The 26,561-nt window shown below is 39.3% G+C and overlaps 1 protein-coding gene across 8 annotated transcripts in view; it reads right to left on the bottom strand.

Moving 5' to 3' along the window:
• cacna1db (calcium channel, voltage-dependent, L type, alpha 1D subunit, b) overlaps positions 1 to 26,561 on the bottom strand; it is a 92,266-nt gene that overhangs the window by 51,187 nt on the left and 14,518 nt on the right. For all 8 annotated transcript variants that reach the window (XM_082519627.1, XM_082519628.1, XM_082519630.1 and 5 more), the window contains exons 4-7: positions 7,252 to 7,391; positions 6,464 to 6,606; positions 2,129 to 2,281; positions 629 to 825 (exon numbers count right to left, since the gene is read on the bottom strand). In XM_082519627.1, coding sequence (XP_082375753.1) covers positions 629 to 825; positions 2,129 to 2,281; positions 6,464 to 6,606; positions 7,252 to 7,391 — 633 coding nt within the window. The remainder of the gene's footprint in view (positions 1 to 628; positions 826 to 2,128; positions 2,282 to 6,463; positions 6,607 to 7,251; positions 7,392 to 26,561) is intronic.

The following is a 26,561-nucleotide window of genomic DNA, read 5'->3' as shown; positions in this document are numbered from 1 at the left end:
AGATGCATCTCTCAGGTCCTGTGACAGGATTGTTTCCTGTTCTTAAGAACATGACTTTCAGATACTGTTGATCGGTTCAGTTTCACCAAGACACACCATGCCAATGTATGCCAGGTTTTCAGCTAATAGCACTTTGGGAATCATTTTGTTGTTTTCCAAATACTATGCCTGTCAAACTGTCTAATATTTGGTATTTTTGTATATTAATCTAAACAAACCATTTTTCCCAATAGGCTGCTAGTAACAAAGTCCCTAAAGATAAGATTTAAAATTGGCTCTTAGTTGTCTAAATATGTTAACACAACACTGGTTCTTCCAGGAAGCTATGTGTCTTTATTTATGTCTGAATGATTCATAGGTCAGCATTAAGTAGCTTAAAAAACACAAATAACATTCTACTGAAAATAGCCAGGTACAAAGAGTGGACTGAATAATGACTGGAAAAGCAGCCAGTATCCAAAGTCAACATCCTACACCATGAGAAATCCTGGAGAACTATTGCTCAAGACCACTTAATAAATTGCAAGAAAGTCTGGCTCCCTGGAAACAACATATAAATAAATGCAGGGTGGCTCAAGACTTTTGCACAGCACTATATTTTCAAGTAGCATTGTAAATTTGGGTTTACCCAGTAGAGAACGTCAGTCCAGCCTTCCATGGTGATGCACTGGAACACAGTGAGCATGGCAAACAAAAAGTTGTCAAAGTTGGTGATGCCATTGTTGGGGCCTTGCCAGCCCTCCCGGCAAACTGTACCATTGAGAAGGCAATGACGCCCATGCCCTGATATTGCACATGGCGCCGGCTCTTCCTCTGCGAGGGCACCTGGAGATACAAAGACAAACAGGTAAATCAACATGGAAACAACATGAAAGCGACTTTAGATCATCCAGGCAAAACTTGTTCAATTATTTGTCACATCATTTCACGTATGTTCTTTGTCCAAGTTTAAATCTCATGTTGCATCTTCATTCTTAGTGTGTTATAATCTATCTATTTTCAAGAATGTGGAGTTTTTTTCCTCCAGCATTATTTTTAAGAGTTCCCCATCACTGTATTTTCTTTGATTCTGACATTATGATTGGATTATTACTTCATGCAAAGATAATAATAAAGTTAAGTTTAAGCTATATCCATGATAAAATAGGTATCAGGAATCCATAGAGCCATTCATGCATTCCTCTGTGTCACACTTTAAAATTTCACTGTTCAGTATTCTGACATTATTCCATCATCATAGGAGCAATGCAGAAAATTATGCTATACACTAACATTAATTACAGTTTGCCCCAGCACCCCACGCTTACAGTTCACTCACTGTAGATTAGCCCACATGTTAAACTTTCCACCTTTTTAATCAAATAACCACAGTGCTTCTACACACACAAATTCAAACATGTGGCCTCTTCCTTTTTTGGATGCATGCCCCTCTGACCTATCCAAAAACCTAAAAAAAACCACATGCTAAATGCTATTTTTCAGGGCTGGTGAACACACAGTGGCTTTGATTAAAGCGAGATTCAATCCTGCTCTGTCGCGACCTCTCGACTTTACCCTACTGTGCTTCTCCTGAAGTCACCAGGCAAACAGAACAGATGAAAGCAAGAAAGGGAGAGAAAGAAGGCGAGATTACGTGAAAGGTGTATGAGAGGGAGAGTGACACGCCACAATAACAGTTGTCGTAATGCAGCAAATCCCTGTTACTTAAGCTGCTTCAATCCCGTCAGTCAGCCATTTTAGACTATAACTGTGGTTTTATGTATGTGTCTTTGTGTACATATGTGCTAATGTCCATCAACATGTCCCTTTTTTTCTGATACACTGACATCAAAGAGTAATGGTAAAGCAAAGGTCAAGCATGTTTACATAATAGCTAGATATTAGTCATTTAATCACTGGATTTAATCCACCATCTGCTGTTCTGCCCTGTTTTCAGTGGCTTGTCACCATTCACATAGGTACATGTGTCCATTCATTTTCAGGGACAGGGATTGAATCCTGAGTCTGTTCTAAGGTGACGTGTATGCCTGTTTACATTACATTATGGAGTACAAATCCCTCTTTTAACAGGTGTCTGTAGAAAGTGAAGCAGACGTGTAGTAGCAGACAAGAAAGGAAGATACCTTACCTGTTTCTGTCATGTAACAGGTGGCATGCATTTTGCCAATAAAAAGCTCCAGGCCAATGATGGCATAGATAATAATGACAAAGAGGACCAGCAGAGCGATGTGAAGCAAGGGAACCATGGCTTTAATAATGGAATTTAAAACCACCTGTAAACCTGCAAAAATATAAAGAAGCTAAAGTCAGTCAGAAGAAGCATCAGTTTTACTCTGCGGGAATTGGGACAGATGCAAAAAGACAAAAACACAAATTATTTACCCAATCATTTAACCAAGCCATGATATGATTATCAATCATATAATGCCCATGATAACAATGATTATGCAAGAAAGCAAACAAAGGACCAAAATATTAAGGCCTAATTAGACTGTAAATAATGAATACGACTCCAACAAACACTAATGGTAACCCTTTACATGGTAAATCATGGCATTTGATGTTGAAAGGTACTGTAAAAAGTAATCAGCTGAAATCCGTACTGATACCACAACATTGCATCTAAATGAACATGAGTCTCTTCCTATTATTCACTAAATATTCTTAAAAGAATCTATCTTGGAAATATAAAATAAACAGACATAAATGTGAGAGCTGCAAATAACTTTTATTTTCATTATCAATTTGTCTTATAGTATTTTCTCAGTATTAAGGCATTTTCAATAAATAAAATACAAGAAATAATGAAAGATGAAGTTCCTAATGTGGGGTTAGTGATCGTTTTGTTTGACAAACAGTCCAAAAAAATACAAAGCCTGCAAATTTATTAAGAAGGTGGAACTGTATTTAACCATCAAGACTTTATTGGATTAATAAAAAGAGTTTACATTTATTTCTTTTTGATAACCAGCTACAGAACAAAATCTCTAAACGCTTAAAAAAAAAAATCACTTTTCCAGTCAAAGTTTGTTTAGCTAGCAACTGGCACGTAGGCAACCTACTGTATGTTTTGCTATACAATACATAGGTATACAGAAACTTGCACACAAACACTGTATTCACATTAGTGCAAATGTACACATTTGTAAAAATGCACAATTTCTTACAAAAGTCTAATTATATCAGTGGATAGGAATGAAAGCTAGCAAAAGATCCTCTGCTTTACTAGCTAACGGGTTGAAACATCCCAGCTAAATCAGACTGCAAAGACAAGACAAACGTTAAACTCAGTTTCAGTATAGAACTGAAACTCAATGCATCTTCATCTGTCCCAGAGGTACTTTTTTCCTCAGACCTAGCAAATGCTACGTTGCTATGGCAACTCAAAGAATGTAGACACATTAGGGCATGTGTTGATTTAAGGTCAAATGTGTGCTGAAAACAGAAACACTGAAGGAAAAAAGTATATAATGAATGATAAAGAAACTGGGTAATATGATAGGACCTACACAAACTTCTAAGAGCTAATGTTTAACCAACCATCTTATTTTTATTTTGGTAAACTACCTTTGCACTGCTAACAGTCAAGTGTCTTTGGAGGGCAGTGGAAGGAATACAATACTCAAATAACCCAACAGCACAAACTAACAAAAACCTCACTAAATAGTTAGTGATAACAGTTCCAGAAATGACTACAGAAATGTTCCAGTAGGCCCAGCCTGGACGTCAATAAAAGGTTGGAGTGGGTATAGCAGACAGTAAAGTTAGCAAGTCAAAGCACAGGTCATGCTGCTTTACTGTTGCTAGCACCGTGATTAAATTTTAAAGTGTTTAATACAACACAGTGAATATTTCACTTAGCGAGACAGTGAGATAGTGCTTTATCAAAATTTATACACTTGCTACTTTGTAATAGTCCATCATTCTTTTACCCACATCCTACCTTGGCCACTAAAAGAAGTTTTGAGCTGTTTCATAAACAGGCGGATTATTGAGATCAATAAGCCAAATAAAGACTAAAGAATATATAATTTAAGGTCTTTTTATTTTCAGTTCAAGTCATTTTTATTTTATATAAAGCCAAATCACAACAACAGTCATCTTAATATCACCTTTATATTGTAAGATAAAAATCTTATAATAATTCAGAGAAAAGCTCAACAATCAGACGACCCCCCTATGAGCAAGCACTTGGTGACAGTGGGAAGGAAAAGCTCCCATTTAACAGGAAGAACCCTCCAACAGAACCAGTCTCAGGAAGGAGCAGCTGTTTGCTGCCATGAGGGGAGGGAGACAGGACAAAAGACACATGTATCATTTGTGTGATATTACAAAGTACTATGTAGTACCTATGGTAGGGTAACTGACTTACATATCTTTATTTTTTTTTGCTAGTCTTGTGCTTTTCATACAGCTACTATAAGAAACCTCGTTCCTGCATGTTGTGATTCATTTTATGGCTCTTTTTTCCTTGTTAACAATACTATCAAGATTACAACATCTCAGTGCATAATCACACATTTTTGGGTAGCTTGCTTGCTTACATAAAAACTTTAACAAGCATCCAGTGAAACTCCTTAAGGATGTTTTATTTATTCCTGCATAATCCCTGCCATCCTGAATGACTAAAAACTTTTAATTCAATATCAGTTCAATTCAATTTCATTTATATAGCGCCAAATCACAACAACAGTCGCCTCAAGGCGCTTTATATCAAAAACAAGCATTTAAATATTACTGAATGAATTTTAAATAATTATCTGATAGCAGTTCTAACGGCTTGTTATTACAAATGCTGATGCGATAACGACACCAGAAACAACAGACTCGGTCAGGGTCACCATGTCCTACTTCTCAACTGCATCCTGCCCATGTTTACCTGTCACCTTTGTTTGCAGAGAAAAACATAGAGTAGTTGATATTTGGCCATGCTGACTAATAAAAGCCAGTTAATTACCTTCAAATGCATTTAAAACATATGAGAACTGCTGTTTTGCCTCAAGGACAAATGACCAGAAACACTCCAGCTGCTTGAAATACCCTTTACTTGGGTGTTTTAAGGTTGCCATAGTGACTGTCTTTGCAGAGACAATTCAGCTGAGCTGGAATAGAAATCTAATAACATAACAGAGAGAACCTGGGGACAGCAAAGAAGTGTTTTTCACACAAAACACCGGGTTGAATAAAACATAACAGGCTGAAAATATCAACACAATGTTAATGTGAAATACATGGTCCCCTAATTCAATAAGTTCCATATTGTAATAAAACACAACTTTGAAATCACTGAAAAATTGGGCTACTCATAAGACTGGATGACAAAGCTAGGTAAGCACAAAAGAAGATGTGTTAAAGGTGTCTTATAATAAGAAATAAGAAAATGTCCCTAGTGCAAACGCTAACTTATGCTAACAGCACATGAAAGGCTCTGAGGCTCTGTCAGCTGTGTACCCCACCTCTCGCCCTGTAACAGCTGGAATAGGCTCCAGCCCAACTGTGACCCTAAACTGGATAAGTGGAATAAAATGAATAGTTGGAGCAGGTGGAACCATGCTAACTCAGAACAGATCATTTTCACTAAACACACCTAATGATAATTTAGACTAATAACACGCCGTAGTCATGCATTTAGGAGAAAATAGTTCAAACAAATCTACTGTTTTTTAAATTTTTCATTGAATTTTATGCCAGTAGGAAGTTGGGACGTGGCCATGCTTGCCTCCGTATCCTATTATGTAGATTCCATTACTATAGTGCCATACTCTTCACATCCCATATGTGCACAGCGTTTTTCATCTGCATACCATACTTTGCTCCAAAACCGGTACGCATTAATGTGTGTATCACAAAAGTGTCCCGTGCACACAGATGCTGGCTTTTGAAATGTGCACCAATAACAAGCCAGATGTTTCCTTCCTTACTCAGAGTCCATGACTCATGTCAACATGTGATCTGTTGTGTCTTTAGTGTTTTAATTATGTGCAAGTGACACCAATCCAGCTTTTGAGGATACAGTATTTTATGTTTGCTGGGTACACCCATTTCTCAAGACTATGTGGGTGTGAACATCTGGTTCCAATAGCAAACACGTATCTATCTGTCCCTCACTACACCGATGAATCCTCCGCTTCTTTTTAATGTGTCTCAGAGCAATCCTTCACATGTTTTGATTTCTGTAATTTCAGCAGCTGTTTAGTCCCATTATTTTCTCCCCAAATATATTTCCATTGTGTTTTGTGAGATTTTGGGGTTTTTTCTACTTCCATTGTGTGTTTCAGTGCCATGACAGGATCACGTGCATCCAAGCATACATTATCTACACTCATCTCAACCCAGTCACTGTGAAATTAGCTGAGAACTCCTGTGTGAGTTCATAGGGCGCTTAAATAAAGAGAAGATTAATTGGTTTGGACTTAAGGGCGTAAAACATGTACATTTATTCCACATTTTTATGTTTACTCACTGGGAACTCCAGAGACAAGGCGAAGGGGTCGTAGCACGCGAAAGGCTCGGAGGGCCTTGACGTCAAACCCTCCAGGTTTGCCTCCAGACTGACCACCAGAATCTGCATCTTTGGTTATCATCTCCAGAACCACACTGAACAACCTGGAGATGAGAGAGGGGGAGAGAGAGGGAGATAAAATATAGAGAAAGTGAGGCAGAGGCATGTAAGGGAAGAAGCAGTAATGGCAATGTGATGAAAACAGAGCAGAAAAAGATAAAAGCAAAAGAGTCAGAAAGCAATGAACAAAGCCGTGAGTCCTCTTTGTTCTTGTCTCTCTGTTCAAGCACCTGCCTGTGCAAGTGTGCATGGTTTATGTGTGTGCTCTTTACATATGTCTATGGATATTTACCTTTAGTTTTTCACACCTCATCACAGTTTACATTGAAGTCCCACAGGAGCCAGGTGGTCTACTGATAAACCGTCACTCTATACAAAGCCATATATTCGTGTCTTTGTGCGTGTATGAGTGTGCACTTTGGTGCATGTGCTCAAAACATCACTATTGTAGTGATACAGGACAGAATTTAAAAGGTCATGATTCATTTTTGATTGAGAGAGCGGAAGGCCAGATGTTGGGCTAAGTTGCGCAAATGCACAAATATGTGTTATACCATCTTTTTTCAAGTACATGGAAGAGAGCGTAGAAGATGTGCGCATGATTGGTTTCTTATGTAAAAAGAATTGTGTGCGTATGCAAATGTGTATTTGTACGTATATCCTGCATTATGTGCTACCTGTAAACTCACCCCACAATGACAATGACAAAGTCCAGCATGTTCCAGCCGTTTCTGACGTAGGAGTTTTGGTGCATCACCAGACCGTAGGCAATAATCTTCAGAAATGTCTCTATTGTGAAAATGATGAGGAAGGCATACTCTACTGTCTCCTGCATAGAGGGAACAGAAACAAGGAAGAAAACAGGTGTAAAGAGGAGAGGGGTGGAAAACAATGAAAGATGTTTATTTAAACTTTGCGACCTTGTTGGACAATGGTGTGTGCAACGACTTGCAGCCGCACCAGGTATCTGTTATCAATAAAAGGCAAACGGTCAATGACCATGTTTTCAATCCCAACCCCCCCCTCCTAGCACATTCAACAAATGTAGCCTGCGTGTGCTGAGCTAGAGGACATGCTGACTAAAAAGACAAAAAAAACCCTGAAGAAGTACTTTAAAAATTAATCCTAAATCTATTCAGCCAGATGAAATCAAGATTAAAAAAGGTAATATTTCATCCATGGACATAAAGCACGTCATCAAACAGAAATCTCTCTAATAATCCGCTGATCAATTATCAGTTGAGTTACTATAATAAGCTTATAATATTGACATGAAAACACCGCTTTAAAATGCATGAATTTTCACTGATACAAACTCGGTGAACTCTGTGGTATTTATGGTGTATATCTCTTTATGAGCCAAGACAGCCTCGCCAGTTTTGTTTGTATTTATATCTATACACATGTAAGACATGTCTTCTTCTTCTTCTTTTTCTTCAGGCTGCCACAGGGGTCACCACTGCACATCATCTGCTTCCATTTCAGTCTAACCCTAGCATCCTCTTCTGGCACACCAATCCCCTGCATGTCCTCCTTCACTACATCCACAAATCCTTTCTGTGATCTTTCTCTTTTCCTCCTGCCTGGCAGCTCCATCTTCAACATCCTTTTCCCATTATACATGCACTCTTCCTCCCATGTCCACATGTTTGTGAGGTGTGACAATTTAAATCTAGATCTTAAGGAACCATATCATTCCTTAAAATAAAAGTTTGCTAAAGAGTCTACATATAAGGCTTGCAATAGTGCGCTGTGTTCATTCTGATGATTTATTCGTATTTTCATGATTCAGGCTTCAAGTGTGTCAATATAAAATAAAACTGAAACAGCATTTGCCGTAGTGTCACAAGTGCAGGAGCAGACATCATGATGCATTGAGAATAGACATAACACAACAAGCAGAAACAAACTTTCCAGTAGTGATGTTTTAAGTTAAATGTGGCTCAGTCCTGAAATGTTCAGGTACCCATAAGCATATCGCACAAGTGTTCTAGTTCAAGAATGGACTGTGACTCTGGTTCTGAAAGTAAAGAAAATTGTGAGTTTTTCATGAGTACATGATGTTTGCACCAAAAGAAAAAAGAAAAAAACAGAAAAGACAATCATAATATGTCTTTTGAGAGCTCAAGATTTTATACAGCAGCAGCATTGTGAAATATGATGTAACACCGGCTTTATATGGAAGGATGTGACTGTGGGTGGAAATGACCCCCTTTCATTCATTTGCATTCAGGTGAACCTCATAAACACAGCTCAGGGAGAGATGTACTGAAAGCCAACAACACAAAATCCAAATGAGGACGTCGCAAAATTAATGGCGCTGTGTGACTGACACATCATCTCGGGCAAAAGTGGTGCAGAAAAACCGAAGCGGTGACCACTAAGCAGCAGACATGCTGCCAGTGCGTATATTTTGAGGCCAAAAAACAGAAAAGATGAAAAGTCTTCAAGTCATACTGTATGTCCTGGTGCATCATCAGCATGTTTCCATGGTAACTATGTGCCCGGTAATGCAAATATGTCCCAGAATTTGGATATTTCCACATACACACACACACATCTATTTATTGTGCTTACACATTATTTCACTTTCTCACCTCCACTTTCTTTTTCTCTCACACAGAAACACATTTCTCTCTCCTACGTATCTCACTCTCTCCCTTTCTCTCTCTTTCTGCCTCTCCCACACACAACTTTCTCTCTCTCTCTCGCTTTCTCTCCGCTTGTCATCCTCTCTCTGTCTCTTATTTACGAACCAAAAGGTTAGTGAGTCGGCAGGTTTTAAGGCCCATTAAGTTAAGCACTCCTGTTGTTGATTTAAAGGACGCAGACACGCAGAGCGCACTCGGACAGCGTGCGCAAAGATACGTGGTTACTGAAAGAGACTGACGACATCAGCAGCACGCACACTCAGACTTCACACCCACACAAGTGGGCAGAGAGACCTGCAATGATACACAAACTCAAACCATGCTTCTGAAAAGCAGCAAGTCAATCAGACCAACACTTTCACTGAAAATTTTTAAATGCCGCTGGCAATGGTGGCTTAAAGAATAACACTTAATCAGCAGCCACTCTAGGCTACTATAGTGTTATTTTTTTTTAGTTTTAGCTCTAAGTGCATTGACTCTTTAGATTAACTGTGATTATGCAATTTATCCATGCAGTCTACTTAAGATTACAGACGTATTTTCTTTTCAGGCAGCCACTGGAGCTCTGAGCATCACTGTGCAAACAGATGTACAGTAAGCCTACAAATAACAGGCACAAACAACAAAACATAGCAAGCTGTCGAGCGGCCACGTCACACCAGCGTCAGTGCACCCAGACATTGATTCTAAAGTCTCTGTAACAACAGCAGGAAGGATGGATGCTTCATTCTTCCAAAAGACATCCTGGATTTGATGTTTTAATGATGGTGGCGGAGACAGCTGTCTGACAAAATCTCCTACAGCTGACCCCACTGGGGGTCACAGCTGGTGAGTGCTAAAGCTATTCCATATGATGTCCATTCTTATCAAAAGCACTCACCCCTCATGTGTGATGAATGGAGGCATTGTCAACATGGAACGAGGATAACAGTGGTCACTCAGACCTGTTTACCCGCTGTCGTTCAGTGTGATCTGGAAAGTTTTAAATCTCTAGTGCAGGAAACATGTTTTTTTTCCAGTTATGAAACTTTTAAATTAAAATATATTTGTCTTTTATGACTTCAGTATTTTTTGTATTGAGTAGGCAGAATGTTTTTTTGGACACCAATGGCAAGTAATGTTAAATTTAATAAACATAACCCCGTCTCCTAATTTCAGCTGTGTTCCAACACAATGAAAAGATAAAAGACAACAGATAAGACTTGTATATGCACGGCAGTGACAACAGATGCAAAGGAATTGTCAGCATGAACTTCTAGTTGTTATGAGTGGCTGTGTGCAGACAGGAATAGGACCCAAGGTGCAGACTCCAGAGACAGTCGTGAACTCAAAACAGCTTTAATGTTAAACTCAAAATATAACATAACTGGAAAAAATAAAAATAAACTTACACCGGAGGACTGACAGAACACACAGCTAGGTAAACAGTAGATCGCGACACAGACACAAAGAAACACAGGGCTCAAATACACAGAGGGAGCAATCAGGGAATGGGTAACAGGAGGGAAACAGCAGGGGCAAATCAGGCCTAACGAGACAAGGGGAAGCAAAACCAGACACATTAACATCAGACATGGACTTTCAAAGTAAAACAGGAAACCCATATCACCGACTGAACAAAAGACACAGACTCACATGCAGGCACTACAACAGAGGGAACAGAGACGTGGGACCAGGGCAGACACAGACACTGGCTGGACACGGGGATATAGCAACTAAGGATACACAGAGACGCGAACTAGACAAGGGATACAGCTGACAGGGGAGACAGAGCAACTAGAGAAGACAGAGACATAAACCATAAGACAGAATTCAAAGAAACCAAAGACTGGAAATAATAAATAATAAACTCAAAAACCTTGGGTCAACGACCCAGGCATCCTAGCACTAGTGAGATTTAACTATACCTTTATAAGCAAAATTGCAATAAATAAGAAAAGAGTTGGCGAGATCACGTCATTATGCAAACTTTATTACTTTTAGGGGAATTTAGTGAGTGGAGCAACTCACAAAAATGTCAAAGACAGGCTTGTGTTTTGAGTGCCTATCTGTTCGCAGTTCAGTCTTGTGCAATATAAAACTGATATGTAAATGTTTCTGGGTCAAACCTAGAACTCATAGGGCTTTGGCAACTTTTAACAGAAAGCTGAAGGCTCAGTCAAACACGAAGACAGCCTATTCAGATGCTGTCAGATTAATGGAAAAATGGCCTGCATTTGTATAGCGCTTTTCTAGTCCCTAAGGACCCCAAAGCGCTTCACACTACATTCAGTCATTCACCCATTCACAAACACATTCACACACTGGTGATGGCAAGCTACATTGTAGCCACAGCTGCCCTGGGGCGCACTGACAGAGGCGGCACATGTCTTAAGCTTAAGTTTAAAAAACATTTTTACATCGGTTTGGCAAAGCTGTTAAATTTGCATTTTCTACTGTACCTCAAACAAATATGAGTTTGACAAATATGTATCAAAATGTTTTGATTTAGATCCAATACAGAAAAACATAAACTGAGATACGTCTACAAGGTCTGCAAACTCTTTACCAGAAATGGAAATATCCTTTATGCAAGTTTTTTTTTTTTTTTTTAAATCAAAAACATGCAAATTCACTGCTTTGGTCTTTTCATACTGCAGAACTATCCAGATGCTCTGTATGAGTAACTCAGCTGCTGAGAAAATATTGGTATTTCAACAATGGCCATGTCCTTATCTGTGTCTTAATTGTTAACGGTGTTAACTGAGAGTGGTGTCTCAACAGCAGCTGGGGGGGGGGGAGCCAGTTAACGTCAACAAGCCTAACAATTCAGAGCTGTTTCTCAGTGATAAGAGCCTTCAAAGCACACATGAACACACACCTGCCTACATCCAATTTAGCATTCTTGCCTTGTCCTCTTGTTGTTTACACAGGAATGATATGTTCGCTGTTCTGTTTAGTGAACAGCTGACAAATTGTGTGTGTGTGTGTGTGTGTGTGTGTGTGTGTGTGTGTGTGTGTGTGTGTGTGTGTGTGTGTGTGTGTGTGTGTGTGTGTGTGTGTTTCAGCGAACTGGATTTAGGTCGTGACTTGGGAGTAAGGCCGATAATGAAGAGTGGAGATTACCACAGGACAATGGAGACAACAAACGTAGTGCATAGGTGATCTCACAATGCAAGTTGCATACACATAAAAAACCTAATGAATACACATTTGCATGGTAGAAAGATAGAAAAAGTTGTCATGTTAAATGTTACAGCTCATGACAGTACAACTGGAAAATAGAAGCTGCATCTGAACAAACACGAGACTGTTGGAACAAGAAGATGAGACCAAAGTGGAGATGTCCGGATGTTTGGTGAAAACCAGAAACAGGTCATACCAGCTATGTTGGTGGAGGGGTACACAGGATCTGGCTACCTTGTAGTCACTGAGTTTACCATGAACTCCTCTGTAAGTATTCTGGAGTCAAATGTGAGGCCATCTGTCCAACTGCTAAAGCTTGTTAGAGCATACAACAGGACAATGGGTCCAAGCGCAGCAGCTAATCTACAACAGAAAAGCTGAAAACACAAGACAATCAAGGTGTTGCAAAGCCTAGACCTCAAGCTGATTGTAACGCTGTGATGGGACCTTAAGAGAGCTGTGCGTAAACAATTGCCTTTAGGCCAAGCCATTATGCAGACAAGAACAGAAGCAGCAGATAGCAGTAGGACAGGTGCAGGGATGCAATGCTATTAATTAAAAGTAAACACTTCCTGCATCTGCTTCACTTTAAAAGCTTTCCCGTGAAATTACGTATTATGACGTTTATTGTGAAGCAGCTGCGGGGAGACTTCAGCACTTCATGAACATGGAGAGGCGCTTTCAATTTTGCTATTTGTCTGTTTAAATATCTCGACTGAATAACAACCTGCAAGTACTCTTCTTGTTTTTAAGCCCATAATAAGGTAAGGATTATAGGAACTATCAAAGCTTACAATGCACAGAAGTGGATTTATTAAGTGTAGTCTTTAAGCAGACTTTGGTCTCTGCCCTGTTACATACCTAGCTATAGCACACATGCTATGATGATATATAATACATATTAAATCCCTTTTATTCTTCCCATCCCCGAGGGATTCCTGGATAGTAAGTGGAGTGTGAGAGAAGCACGTGGCGCAGACCTGAAGCTGCCTCTGCATGAGAGAACTGGAGCGGGGTTGAGTGCTGACCAGGAGAGAGAAAAAGCGAGACGGGGTCGTGTATGTGTGTGTGTGTGTGTGTGGGGGGGGGGGGGGGGGGGGGGGTGACACACACACATTTAAACACTGTCAACACACGTCGGTCTTTGGCCTTTTGTTCTGCTAAAAGTGAGGATCCAGAACGAATGTTGTGTTTGTTTTTGTCATGTTCTTCCTCAAAGGACGGCATCCCCGGTGTTTGTTTCCTGTGTCCGAGCTCAGTGAAAAATGCTCCTCCCGTGCTTGTAACAGGGATGCTGTCGCCATGGAAATCAGGCTTGTTGCATGTGTGGGCAGAGAATGAAACTTGGAGTGCTTAAGTGAGGGATACTCAAGACGACTGCCTCTGGTACACCCTACTGGTTTAGATGAACAGGAGATGCCCTACATTCAGTTTTCAGTCCTTCAGCTTGAAAATAATACTTTTACGCCATCAAAATACGAAAGACATTAAAGAAAATTTGAGGATAATAAAACGTATGATCCAAATAATGCACATTATGTGTTACTATTACTGTTTAATTGTTATAACGCTTTTTAATTACATATACTCGCTTCCTATTGTGTGGAGGAGCGATCAATCTGCCAGTGGAGCTGAAGACAACAGAAAAAGGCCTTTTGTGTTCACTGTAAGCATTTAGGGTCAGTTTAGTAAAACAGGATGGCAGCGAGCATTAATCTCCTTGTGCAAAATGACTTTGTACACTATGGCATAAGATGCGTTTGCTTCCCGTAGAGAGCAGCACAAACTGAGGTCCATCCACTCCCAGTGAAACAGCTTAATTGATTTAAGGAGGAGCAGCGAGTCCTGTAAGCTCCAAAATCCCCTGTTTTGGGAGCTAGACAAGAAATTTTGCTTGCTTGAGCTAAAGCCAAAAGAGCTGACAGTCTGTGTGCAGCGGATGAACAAAATGTCCTAGTTGATGTTTTTGGACTTACAGAGACTCTAGACCATGTTTTCAATCAAGCACAGTTTGGGTTATGAGCACTCAGGTAGAGCTGTGCTGTTGATATGAAAAGATTTAAAAGGTTATGCTCCATGTGAGCTTAATGATTGCAATGCAGCAGCTACATTTCTTTAGTATTTTAACTGGGCTGTGCGACAGATGATTGGCAGCTCTTTTCTGCACACCAGTCCTTCACTAGACTGGACAAATGCGCAAATTGCTGCACTGCCAGTTTTAAGAGCAAACTCTGGTACATTTGTGTTTTCTTTAATAAATCTAAATTGCCACACACATAAATGAATGCCCCTGAAAACCAAATCAATCAGATGATCTAGCAATTACAAGGTGACAGTGGGAAGAAAAAAAATCCCTTGTAACAGGAAGAAACCTCACTCCAACAGGGTCAGCCTTCTGCAGTGTTCTACACTAAATTCTACCCACTTTAACGCATTTAATTACATGTAAATTTTCCATGTAATTGTGTTACAAAAGTACAGTGTCACATGTTAAATTTAATGGAATCTGGTCAAATGAATGTATTTTGCATCCATTCAGTTTATGTCAAGCAGATTTGCAAAGATATTATAGGTATTTGCAACAAACAACGTTTCTATACTTCAGCTGCATTTAACACAAAACTCTTGCTTCGAGTTTATTGAGAGTAAAAAAATATTTTTTTTAACGTGTGGGGGAGGGGGAAAGAGAAGACGAAAAGGAGAGTACAGGGAGGACGGATGAAGCACAGACTATGGGAGAGAGAAGACAGATTTTTGCAGTGTGCACAAATGTGGAATAATATTTTGTATCACATGGTAGATATCTGTGGACAAGTAGTTGTTCTTATTATAGTATTTTCTACTCCACTTGGAGGACATGTGTAGGTGGTACCCTTGTTTGCACATTCAGAAAAATTGAGAGGGCACGTGGACGTCTGCCTCACATTCAGCCTCTGAAGTTAATGTGGGACAAAAGCAGGTGTTCACATACGCTGAGACAGTACAACCCCCATGTTAGCATGTATGTCAACCGAACAGGACTGAAATAGTTTAAAATATAATTATTATTTTTTTACAAGAGCATATACAAAGCATCTTTGTGCAGTGCTCATCTTTAGCTAACTGCCTGGCATGTATCTGATCAGGTTAGCCCTTAAATCATATAATGAAGTGATCATTCACTATTCACTGTAAGGATACACTCATATAATAATATGGAGTCTAAAAGAGGCAGAGCGCAGCGCGTGTATTTCTGTGTTTACATTGGCCAGTGTGTGCGTACGTGATGTGAACGTGTGTAACCATGATGACTCAATGTAACGCTCTGTGACTTTTCCCTCACAGAATAATTATATTAATTTGATATAATTGAGTTTCATTTTAACATGCACAGAGCACAGTTCTTCATGCAGGCGGTCAGTCTGCTCTGCATAAGCATGGCTCGTGTTTTTGCTGTTGTCTTGGGAAACTGCAACAGAAAAGTTGATGAGTATAAATGCAACGACATCACAGCGAGCCAGAGAGAAAAGAGCAGTGGACAATGAAGGGCAATGCATATGTGAGGAAAAAGGAAAATCACATATGCAGATAAAAACATTTTTTTAAAACTACTAACAGAATTGGATTAGTGTGAAATTAGTGTTTCTGTATATGATATCTTATAACTTTCACATTACCTTGTTGGATAAAATATAAGAGTTAAGCGTGAAACAGAAACCTTTAAATACACACTGGTAACTTAAAATAAGCATAACATGCTTCACACAGGTAGTGAATCAGAATGAGTTACATACAGTGCAGTTATTCCTGCATGCTTGCTGTATACATACACTCTGTCAATAGACTGTGGTAAAATGATAAGAATCAATTATTGTGTTCTCCAATATGAGAAAGTGGGAGCAGCAGTGGTGATTTGGCTGTACTCTGCAAGTGCCACATTATGTTGTGTGAATCTTTGCAGTTATGCTAGCAAGTAATTTTTTTTGCACTCTCCCAGTACACATGACCACCTAATTCATTATTTGAAAGTGGTTTGGCAGTCTTGGTTAGGATTAGTTGTCCTGATCTCACCTACAGATCTGCAGTAGTAGTTAAAGAATATATTATGCAAACCAAAGCACTGATCAACTGTGTGTTAATGCTTGAAAATGTGTCAGTCTATCAAAAACAATAATAATAATGCAAATGCAGAGAGTAACAACGGCCAAAAACACTCTCACTAAACTGTGAAAACGAGCGCCATTATGTGGATTAAGGGGTTCAAATCATACTGGATCATTGTTAGTGCAGACTGTTTTCACGTTTATCTGTGCTGTTATCCTGAGGAAAGAGAAAAGCTCTCTGCCATCTTCGCTTCTCCTCCATGCTTCCCTCTTATCAGCCTTTGTGTAAGTTAAGGAGCTGCTGTGACAAGAGTCTGCTGTTGTTTAGCACACCGAAAGATAGCAGGCGAGGCAGAAATGTGTGTACCAAAACAATGCAGGACAAAAGCAGCTCCTCACTGAACGGCCTCTGTGGGCGAACACTTCCTTTCTCAAAGGAATTATGACACTGTTCTTTAGATTTAAGATTACCTATAAATAAATTTACATCGGTTCGGTGCAGTGTCATATGACGCTATTAGAAGAACCCATGGGGGGGAAAAAAACATGCACAGATGTGTGTACTATACTGAGAAATAATCCATGACTGAATCCAGGAATGATCCCAATACTGAAACTAATTTCATTTGAATTGGAAGTGACACAATTCCAGACCCAGTTACATAAGGCTGTAAATAATCTGAGTGGACATGAGAGAAAGTGTGGAAATAAATGATTGGAGGTGACAGCAGTGGAGGTGTTAACTATAGAAAAGCTGTAAAATTGAGCAGTGACAGTCTGCAGATGGCTGCTATACTGACAAACCTACATTTCTTTTTCTGTCTGGTTCTTCACACCCTCGGTTGTTGAACACAACAGATTTGCTTTATCCTGCTGGGTGTATTCCCCCTTCTTCTAGCTCCATACATTAAGGATTTCAGTCTTCCCATCATGAGTAATGCAATACCATTGGCACCAGATACACAGAGCTACAAAGACTTCAGTGACAAAAGTGTCCAGGCGTCCCGATCTCAACATGAAAAGACTAAAGATACTAACATAAAAGCACAAACTAGCTTTTTTATGTTCTTGCTGGTTTTAAATATCATTCCGGTTAGTTTATTTGGATCATTTTTTACTGTGTTTGATTGAAATTGACAGATTAAAATGCTTTTGATTATTTTTTTCCAATGGACCGTCTTTTTATGTGCTTTTGATAACCCAATTTATGCACAGTATATATGCCTGAGTGTATGCGTGTGTGACTGTATGCTTATAATCGATCACAAACAAGGAACATCACCATGCCTGACCTGCCTAACAAATCAGCTGGGAGCATCAGAGCACACACACACACAGAGCTGACGCAGGTTCAGTCGATGTCACTTCCCTCAGTGATGGTAATACGAGCTGTCATTAGGTTCAATGCAATGTGGCTCAGGCTGCATTGTGTATGTGGTTTGTGTGTGTTTAAACCATGGCAATTCAGCACCTAAGAGTTATTGTAGTATCCCATGATGTTCTGTGTATGAACTGCGATCCACTGCGATGATGTCACAGTGGATCACATGATTTGTCTGCTGATTGTTGTGTTTTTAAGCATGAAAAGAATCTAAATTAAATAGATCCCGATGCATGAATCGGTTCTCTATCGCCTAAAAAGGTGAAGAACCAAGCAAGACAAACACGAGGTGTCACATTGGCTCCTCTTTGGACTCTAAAGCCAAAGCCTGGTCTCTGTATGTCCTTCACCTCTAAAAAAAATCATTTTCTGTTTGTCTTTCTACTTTCGCCCTGTACTGGAAAAGCCCTCTGGAACAAGAGATTTTTTTTACTGATGTCAAATTACATCAGTAGCTGATGATGTGTCATGGTAATATCTACACAGGGGAAACCAAGGAGCTGTAGCCAGTCCCATACCAATCAGTGACAACATTAAAACCAACTGCTTAATAATGTATAGCTCCCCCTCGTGCAGAAAAAAGCGGCTCTGATCCATCGAGGCATGGACTCAGCAGGCATGGGTTTAATGTTGCACTAGAATAGTGGATAGCTATGCTGAAGTCTGATATTGTCCAGAACAGCTTCAAAGACTGTGGTTCTGAGAAGCACGGTGCCTCTGCAGGGCCTCTTTGTCCTCAAAAACATTCTTTGGCAGCTACACTACCACCTCTGCTAACTAACTTTATGAGAGTGTTTATGCATGGGAATATTTTTGTGGACGTCTGTGTATGCTCTTGTGAGAGTGTAAGAGAGTGCTTTAGTGTGATTCTGTCAGCAGGCCACTGCATGGTTGTTTGTGAGGTCACGGACATGTAGGTGAATCAACCAGACAGCCAGAAGCAGGCCAATCAGCTCCTATTAGCCCGTTTCCCTTTGGTCTTAATCAGATTAATGACAGCCAGAAAGGCTCAGGATGTCCTGCTCAAAGCAATGAGCAGGACATCAACAGAAGAGCCACCGATATTCCCATCTTTTTATTCTTAGGAGAAGAGGAAAGTTTTTCACAAAGATTATATCGGGCTGTGATAGAACCTTTTATCATGTATATTTCTCTCGTTTAAAAGCATATATATTTTAAGCTTTCATGAAAATGCTGAATTAAACAAGAAAGGTAGGTAGTCACACATGCATGCACACACCACTCGTTTTAATGATTAGGTCCATCTTTTTATCTACATGTTATATTCATGAGATAAACTGAAGTGGTTGCAATATAGACCATTACATATTTTCACCTCTACTGTTTATGTGCTGCAGGTTAGAGCTGGCAAAGATTCGATTTTTACTGTAAGCTTCCTGTCTGCGGCCCTCATCCCTCACAGATCTCTCATTTACAGAAATAGAGGTCTGTCCTGTGATATCATGTCAGATGTAGATGATACAGAGAGCTCTTTAATTCTCCCTAATTATTATACTGATAAGTCGTGACTTAGAGACACTGTCTCCTTCTGAAGGCCATACTTCATGCAGTAGTATGATGTGTTTCATTATGGGAATCTGTATCGTCAAGACTAATTTATCTCCAAATTAAGTCAAACGTTATACATTTGTCCACGACCTGTAGATGTAACTGATTATTAAAATAGATCTAGTTGTATCTGTTATATGAGTGTGCCAAAACAACTAAATAAAAGATAAACAACCAAGAAGTCATGTGAAATAAGATCAGATACTTTGCATTACTGTGTCAGAGTAGTCTGTCAAAAATCATGTCCTAGATGTGCATGTTAGAAAGTACCTCCTTTTAGTTAATGTCACTGGTTTCAGGACATCAGTCAGTCATTGCAAAGGATTGGCACCCAAGTATGTAAAATATAAATATAATAATTATGTATATAATTATGGTAACTTGCACAATTACTTTAAAGCCTGTAAAAATGATGGCACTAAACAAAAAATTGATTTAATTCCTCAAACATTATTGTAATGCTTTATTAAAATACTTTAATTCAAGCTAAAAATCTGCATTAAAATGGCAAATTCAATGTAAGGATGTAAAAAGATACATTTAGGAAAACTTTATCTCATGGACCTGACTGCATGTACCATCTTTGGACAAAGTAAAATCAATTTGGGATACACAGAAATTAAATTAAATTAAACTATTTTCAGATAAGAGATGTTCATAATCCAGATGTTGAAAGATGTTAAAAAGAGGTTAAGGTTAACAATCTTAACCTCTCCACTCTTGCCTCCTTCTGTCCTAACCTTTTTTTCCTGCTCTCATTATCACCTCCTTTTCCACCTTACACACTTCTCCCCTCTCTTGAACACTCTCCTGTCCTCCTTGTTCTCAATTTCTTATTCTTCTCTTCCTCCTCTCAGTCTGCCTCTCTCTCCTGTTGAGAGCCATCAACTCAGATACTGCACAAGTCTCCATGGCCACAGTTGTCACGGCAGCAGGCCATGTTGTATGTAAAATGCGAATGACAAACACAATGAATATAAACATCCAGTTAGTTAAAACAAACTGTAGGTAGCGCACATGCATGGAAACATGGAACACAGGGATAACACACAGAACCACACATGTATGCATTCCAACTCTTCGAGTATCTCATTATTTAACCCCCTAGGACCTGCCGTCCACATATGTGGACATCACATTTTGGGTTAGACCAAAATACTCAATGTTGCTCTACAAGGGCCTGATATCCACTTACAAGGACATTATACTGCTACTGTTCTATCGAAATTTTAAACGAATATCTTCATATGTGGCTCTTATTTTTCTTAGAAACAAAAATCTGGTAATTCTTTGTTTTTACATTCATCAGGTCCCAATCAGCCAAAATATCAAAGAGAAATTAAAAATGCATGCTGTGGAAGAGTTCGGGTCTTAGGAGGTTAAAGCCTGTTTACAGGTAGAATACTATGTTTTTAAGATCAAAAAGATAAAAAGAATAAAAACTTCTTTTTAACTTAAAAACAAAGAGGAAACTTGTGTTGTTTACTCATTATAGGCAATGTACAGACTCTCATGGCAGTGTCAAGAAGAAGTGCAGTTGACTGAATAGTAAAAGTTGCATAACAGTAACAAACACGCAGCAGGTCCACAGTGGCTCTTCATCATATGTGCAGCAAAGCATCCAGCTAAAGGAGAAAACTGGTGTATGCAAGAGATTTAAGTTCTCATTTATCCCGCCAGCTATAAACCTGCTTAGTAACAGATAATCTCCTCATCACATTTCCTGGTCATTCAATCCACTGCCACTTTCATTATTCACTCTGAACAGTTTTTGTTAGAATAATATACATTTTCATGTAAAACGCACAACACCTGCAGGACAGCAGCTTCACTGACGGAAAATGAATCACCTTTGAGCCCGAGTAGGTCAAGACAATCGCAGCTTATACAAAGGCTCATCCATATTACAGTTTGTTCTTCATTTAACATTTGCTGCCATTAGCTTTTTGTTCACCGCTAAATAAAACACAGCACCTGGTCATTTCAAGCAGAGTTCATGCAGAATGTGGCAATACCAGAAACTCAATATAAAGAGCTTGTACTCAGAAGACTGCGATTTGGGTCAAGTCCAGCAGAACACTGTGTTGTGTCTGCTGTGCAAGGCTTAACACTGCAGTCGCTAAGTGTGCTCTGCTCCGTTGTGCCCAAGTGAGGTTTTAGAAAGCGTATGTGTGTGTTTATCCGTTTATGTGTTTGTGTCCTACATTCCCTGCAGTGTCTGTGGTCCCTGGGCCTTTGGGTGTGTGTGTGTGTGTGTGTGTGTCAACATGTTCAGTACACTGTTGATAAAAACTCATAATGTGCTAAATGTAAACATTTCAAGCATTAAGTGAGTGCCATTATATAAAAATATGGCATTCCCTGCTCCAAGCTGGTTTTACGGGAAAACATGTTGTGCAGCACATTCGCTCACTAACCTCAATGAGAGTTTATATTCTTTCGCGTTTAAACTGCATGAGCATGTTTGCTGTGGTTATAGAGAAAAGTCTATATTTAACACATGATAATGATGAAGAGGAGTGACAGCTCAGAGAAGGAAGGAAATGACTCACAATGATGGGACCACACTCTAATAAAGCTGTATGATCACGGATGTCCTGAGGCTACTTTAACAGCGACGACACACACACACACACACACACACACACACACAAGCACACACAGCAAGAGGGACAAAGAGAAATATTTCTTTATCTATGGATATCTTTGTGAGCATGTTCACTGACTTACCCCAACCCATCAGGGGGTTGGGACGCATATCTGTAACCGGAAGGTCGCCGGTTCGATCCCCGGGCTCTCTGTCCTGGTCGTTGTGTCCTTGGGCAAGACACTTTACCCTACTGGTGTTGGCCAGAGGGGCCGATGGCGCGATATGGCAGCCTCGCTTCTGTCAGTCTGCCCCAGGGCAGCTGTGGCTACAACCGTAGCTTGTCTCCACCAGTGTGTGAATGTGAGAGTGAATGAATAGTGGCATTGTAAAGCGCTTTGGGTGCCTTGAAAAGCGCTATATAAATCCATGGCAGTGATTACATGTTATCCTGCTCACTGACTGACCCACGGTTGTGTAGCATTAAAGAGATTGGTGGGGGGGAAAATTCTATTTCCTTATTTAGACCCAACTTAGTGAACTTGAAGTATCATAATTCAATTAAAAATTAACAACATCACCATATTTGAACATTTTGGAGACTCTAAGAAGAACAAGACTACGAACAAGACTACATTTTAAAATAGTGTTTAGTTGTTTTGTGAGTCTGTTTGTTAAAATTGATAAAATAATACTTTCAGAATTAACACACACACACACACACACACACACACACACACACACACACACGCACACAGAAGAACAGATGATGAACTTTGAACACATTGCAGTTCCATCATGTATCACACACACACACAAATACCAAATATGTTCACACAAGATTTGCGCATGAACTTTCTTTCCCGTTCATGGTGTGTCAACACTTTCTATCTGTATTATCTGCAAGCCCAGGATGAATGTACTCTCTCTCTCTCTCGCTCACACACACACACACACACACATACACCCTGAAGCATAAAACTGCTGTTGACATTTCACAAGACACTCACACACAAGCATGGACACACTTATACGTAGTCCTGACAAATGTGCAGTGAGCAAGCTTTAACAGAGTGTAAACCAACAGGATAAATGAAGCTTTAACAACATTGACTTTGGTCTTCTCCCTTCAGCCATCGTTCCCTCACTGCAGCTGGCCCAGCTCAGTCTGATTAAAATGTTTAACTGGCATACATCAAATGCTCAAAAAGTCCCTTTCAGATCGTTATTTGAAACATAATCAAATAAGGAGATAATAAAAACACAGGATGAGGATCTCTGTCTGTCCGTCCATTCCTGCATACACAGGACATTCCTATTGTTGTGTATTTCACAGCTTTAGCCACATAAACTAAATTCGACCTCATTTTCCCGCTTCTGTCAAAAGCCAGTGTGTGCACACTGTGAACACGTTATCATCTGATCTCTGTGCAGAGATGTTCTTCCATTCTTTTCATTTTATGGGTTTATGTTGAAGAGATATGGACCTTTCAGTGGTATAAAAGAAAACAGCCTTGTGAGGCTGAAGTGAACTACAGAGACACACTGTCTCAGTGCCGAATGAATTTTTGTTCTCACTTATGCTAGCTATCCTTATAATTATCGCATTAACCATTGCCAGAAAGTTAAAAATCTGAAAAATGGATCAGCTGCGATTAGTAAAACAGCAAAATACTAACTGAGGTGTGCGGTGCTGATTCTCATATAGAAGAAGAATAGAGACCCATGTGGTTATGTGATGGGTGTGATATGTTTGTCTTCACCTTTTTCTAGAACAGTCTTCCTATCTGTAGCTATCACTGCCAATCTTTCTCTGCTCAAACACATACAAACAGCATCCATGCTTTCTGTGCCTGGCTGTTAATGAGAGGGCTTCACCTCACATACAGCACATACTCACATGGGAACACCTACATCGTTCCTTACACCCACCTACACGCATACACTATATACATGCATACACATAAAAAGGAGACACTGCACCTGCATGCAAATGGACACAAGAAAGTAGAAGAGGAGATCTGACTGTTTATGCTAGGTCTCATGTTATGCTAGTCTGATCCCAAATACTGATCCTAATGCATCTTTGTCTCCTTCCTCTTGTTTCGAATGATTGTGCTCCTCAGTAATCAATAGAAAATATGGATGAAATCAGCCTGACAGGAATAGTTTTAATAACTGTGTGATCTTAGACTCTTAATGACCACGTTTCTCTACATGTATAGAACAAAATGTATAGCAGCTCTATACGGTTGTCCCTTCTTTTTACACATGTACAGAAAAACACAGACGCTCACATGCTTGAAAGAGCAGTGCGCTGCTTTGTGTGACCCTCATTTCGCCTCTTCCCTAAACCTTTAATCCGTGCCTGAGAGAAACTTATGTAACCATTTTTAAGACTTAAGTCAGATGTGGAAAAACACATTTTTAAAAAAACCCATAAGATCGCAACAAATGCATATACACAATTGTATGCTGACTGTCCAGTTGTACATATACAAACAAACAGGGCTCCTGTACAGTATAGATGGATGCACAATAACACAATATAAGAATAGCAGGGTCAGTTTCTCAACTTCCAGGGAAAATGTTCATGTGCTGTCACAAACATACACTTTCTTTAAAATGTCACCGTTAAATTGCATTATGAAATCTTACCTTTACAGTTTAATACAGTTAGTTTCAAATTAAATATGTGATCGGCAGCCAATTAGAAGAAAGCTGGCTTGAACAGACAGTGTCCTTAAAGTGAAACGAGCTAAAACAGCATCAGTGAACTGAGGGGATGTACCACCTTCACATACAGTTAAAATGAGCATAACAAGTCCCCTTTAAACACTTTTGGAGTCTGCTGTAGATAAAAAAAAAAAACCATCACAGAACATCTAAATTAACAATTTAACCTTAAACATTTAAATTCCCATTGGTTTTTTTTCCACTTGCTAAATAATCAGAACTTTGTTATACAATAAAAACGTTAAATTCCTTGCTCTTACCGTTTTTCCTTAAAAGAATTAACATTTGTTGTATTCATTTGTGGTCGCGCACAAAAAACAATTTATTACTGTAAGAGAATCCTAAATTTTTAAAACAGTTTTTTTTTTTTTTTTTTTTTACAATGAGTGGATGAATGTAAATACACATAAATATGCACACACATACAGGGTAGCACAGTGGTCCAGTGGTTCATGAACTTCCCTCAACCGCAACCCTTTGTGAGTTATCGCCAGGTGCTCTGGCTTCCTCTCCAAGCATGTCTCCAAAGACAGGCTCGTTAGGTTAATTATAATGATTCTAAACAGTCTGTAGGCGTCCGTGTGAGCTTCAAAAGTTGCCTGTCTCTGCTTTAGGAATCTGATCGACTGGTGACCTACCCTGGGTGTACCTCACCTACTGTGCGATGTCAGCTGGGCTAGGCTACAAATGCACCCCCACCCCATCCCCACTTGAAAATAACCTTAGGGATGGGTTTTTTTTTTTTTCAGGCAGGTTTTGTGAGAACAATTTTTATATTACAATCAAGATGAATGAAGTTTAGGCGAAGCATGGATTTTCCATGGTATGTGCTTTGACTTCATGTTATGACTAACAGTGAAACAACCCTCCTGCAATGTCTGCCTATGGTTTTAATCAGAAAATTATGTGGCTCATTACCATGGTTTTAATTTTAATATCCAGCATTAGCCAAAAAATTATTTACCCTTTGATCTCTGACTCATGCTGTTCATGTGAAGGCTCACCCACATGCAGTAAAAATTGACTCCAATAATGAGGACAGACTGCACACACAGCCAATCAGGTTAAGTGGGCTGATACACTGAAAACTACTCAGAAAACACATCAGAGAAATTAACAAATGTTAAACAAATTTTTGTTTTGTTATCAAAAAATTGTCTGCTTTTTTTTTTCTTCCATGATTGTTCATTATGTACAAATTGTCACATCAATATTAAATGCCTATATGTCTCCCACTGACTGCAGCACTGATAATACAATTTCTCTCTCAGTATCACGCCTGCTCTCTTCCCTTCATGCCAGGTTTACAAAGCAAGGACACGAATGGAGCTAAGCAATGAGTCATCCTCTTCCTATATAAGCAAAAATATATTATTCATTGTGATAATCTAGAACACTGGAGAAACCATTTGACCCAAAATAATGAAAGTGGACTTTATTTGAATAGAGCCTTATTTTAATAGGTATTAGAGCATAATTAAAGGTAGTAGTTTGTGCGCTTTTTTAAAAAGTTTTTTTTAGCTTGTGTGCTTTACAACACACAGGTGAACCAAACCAGAAATGTCTATTCCACACTTTACTACATTAATAGGTCCTAGCCCAAGCTTCACAGCCCCAGGGGTGGAGGGTTTGGTTTAAGCTAATATATGATATCATATAATTCATTTTTTAATTATATTTAAGTGATAACATGAACTGTTCAAACACAGACACAGACTCTACACTGATCAGATTTGCTCTTCTTGATCCGACACTTTCAGATATACTTCATCTTATTTAGTCCACCATGACGATTGGATGCGATTTAATTTGATTTATATGTTGTGCC

This window comes from Aulonocara stuartgranti (genome assembly GCF_965226115.1).
Source record: "Aulonocara stuartgranti genome assembly, chromosome: 20".
Classification (NCBI taxonomy): domain Eukaryota; kingdom Metazoa; phylum Chordata; class Actinopteri; order Cichliformes; family Cichlidae; genus Aulonocara; species Aulonocara stuartgranti.
The sequence above is the reverse complement of the archived record's forward strand: the minus strand, read 5'-3'. Positions and strand labels throughout refer to the sequence as shown.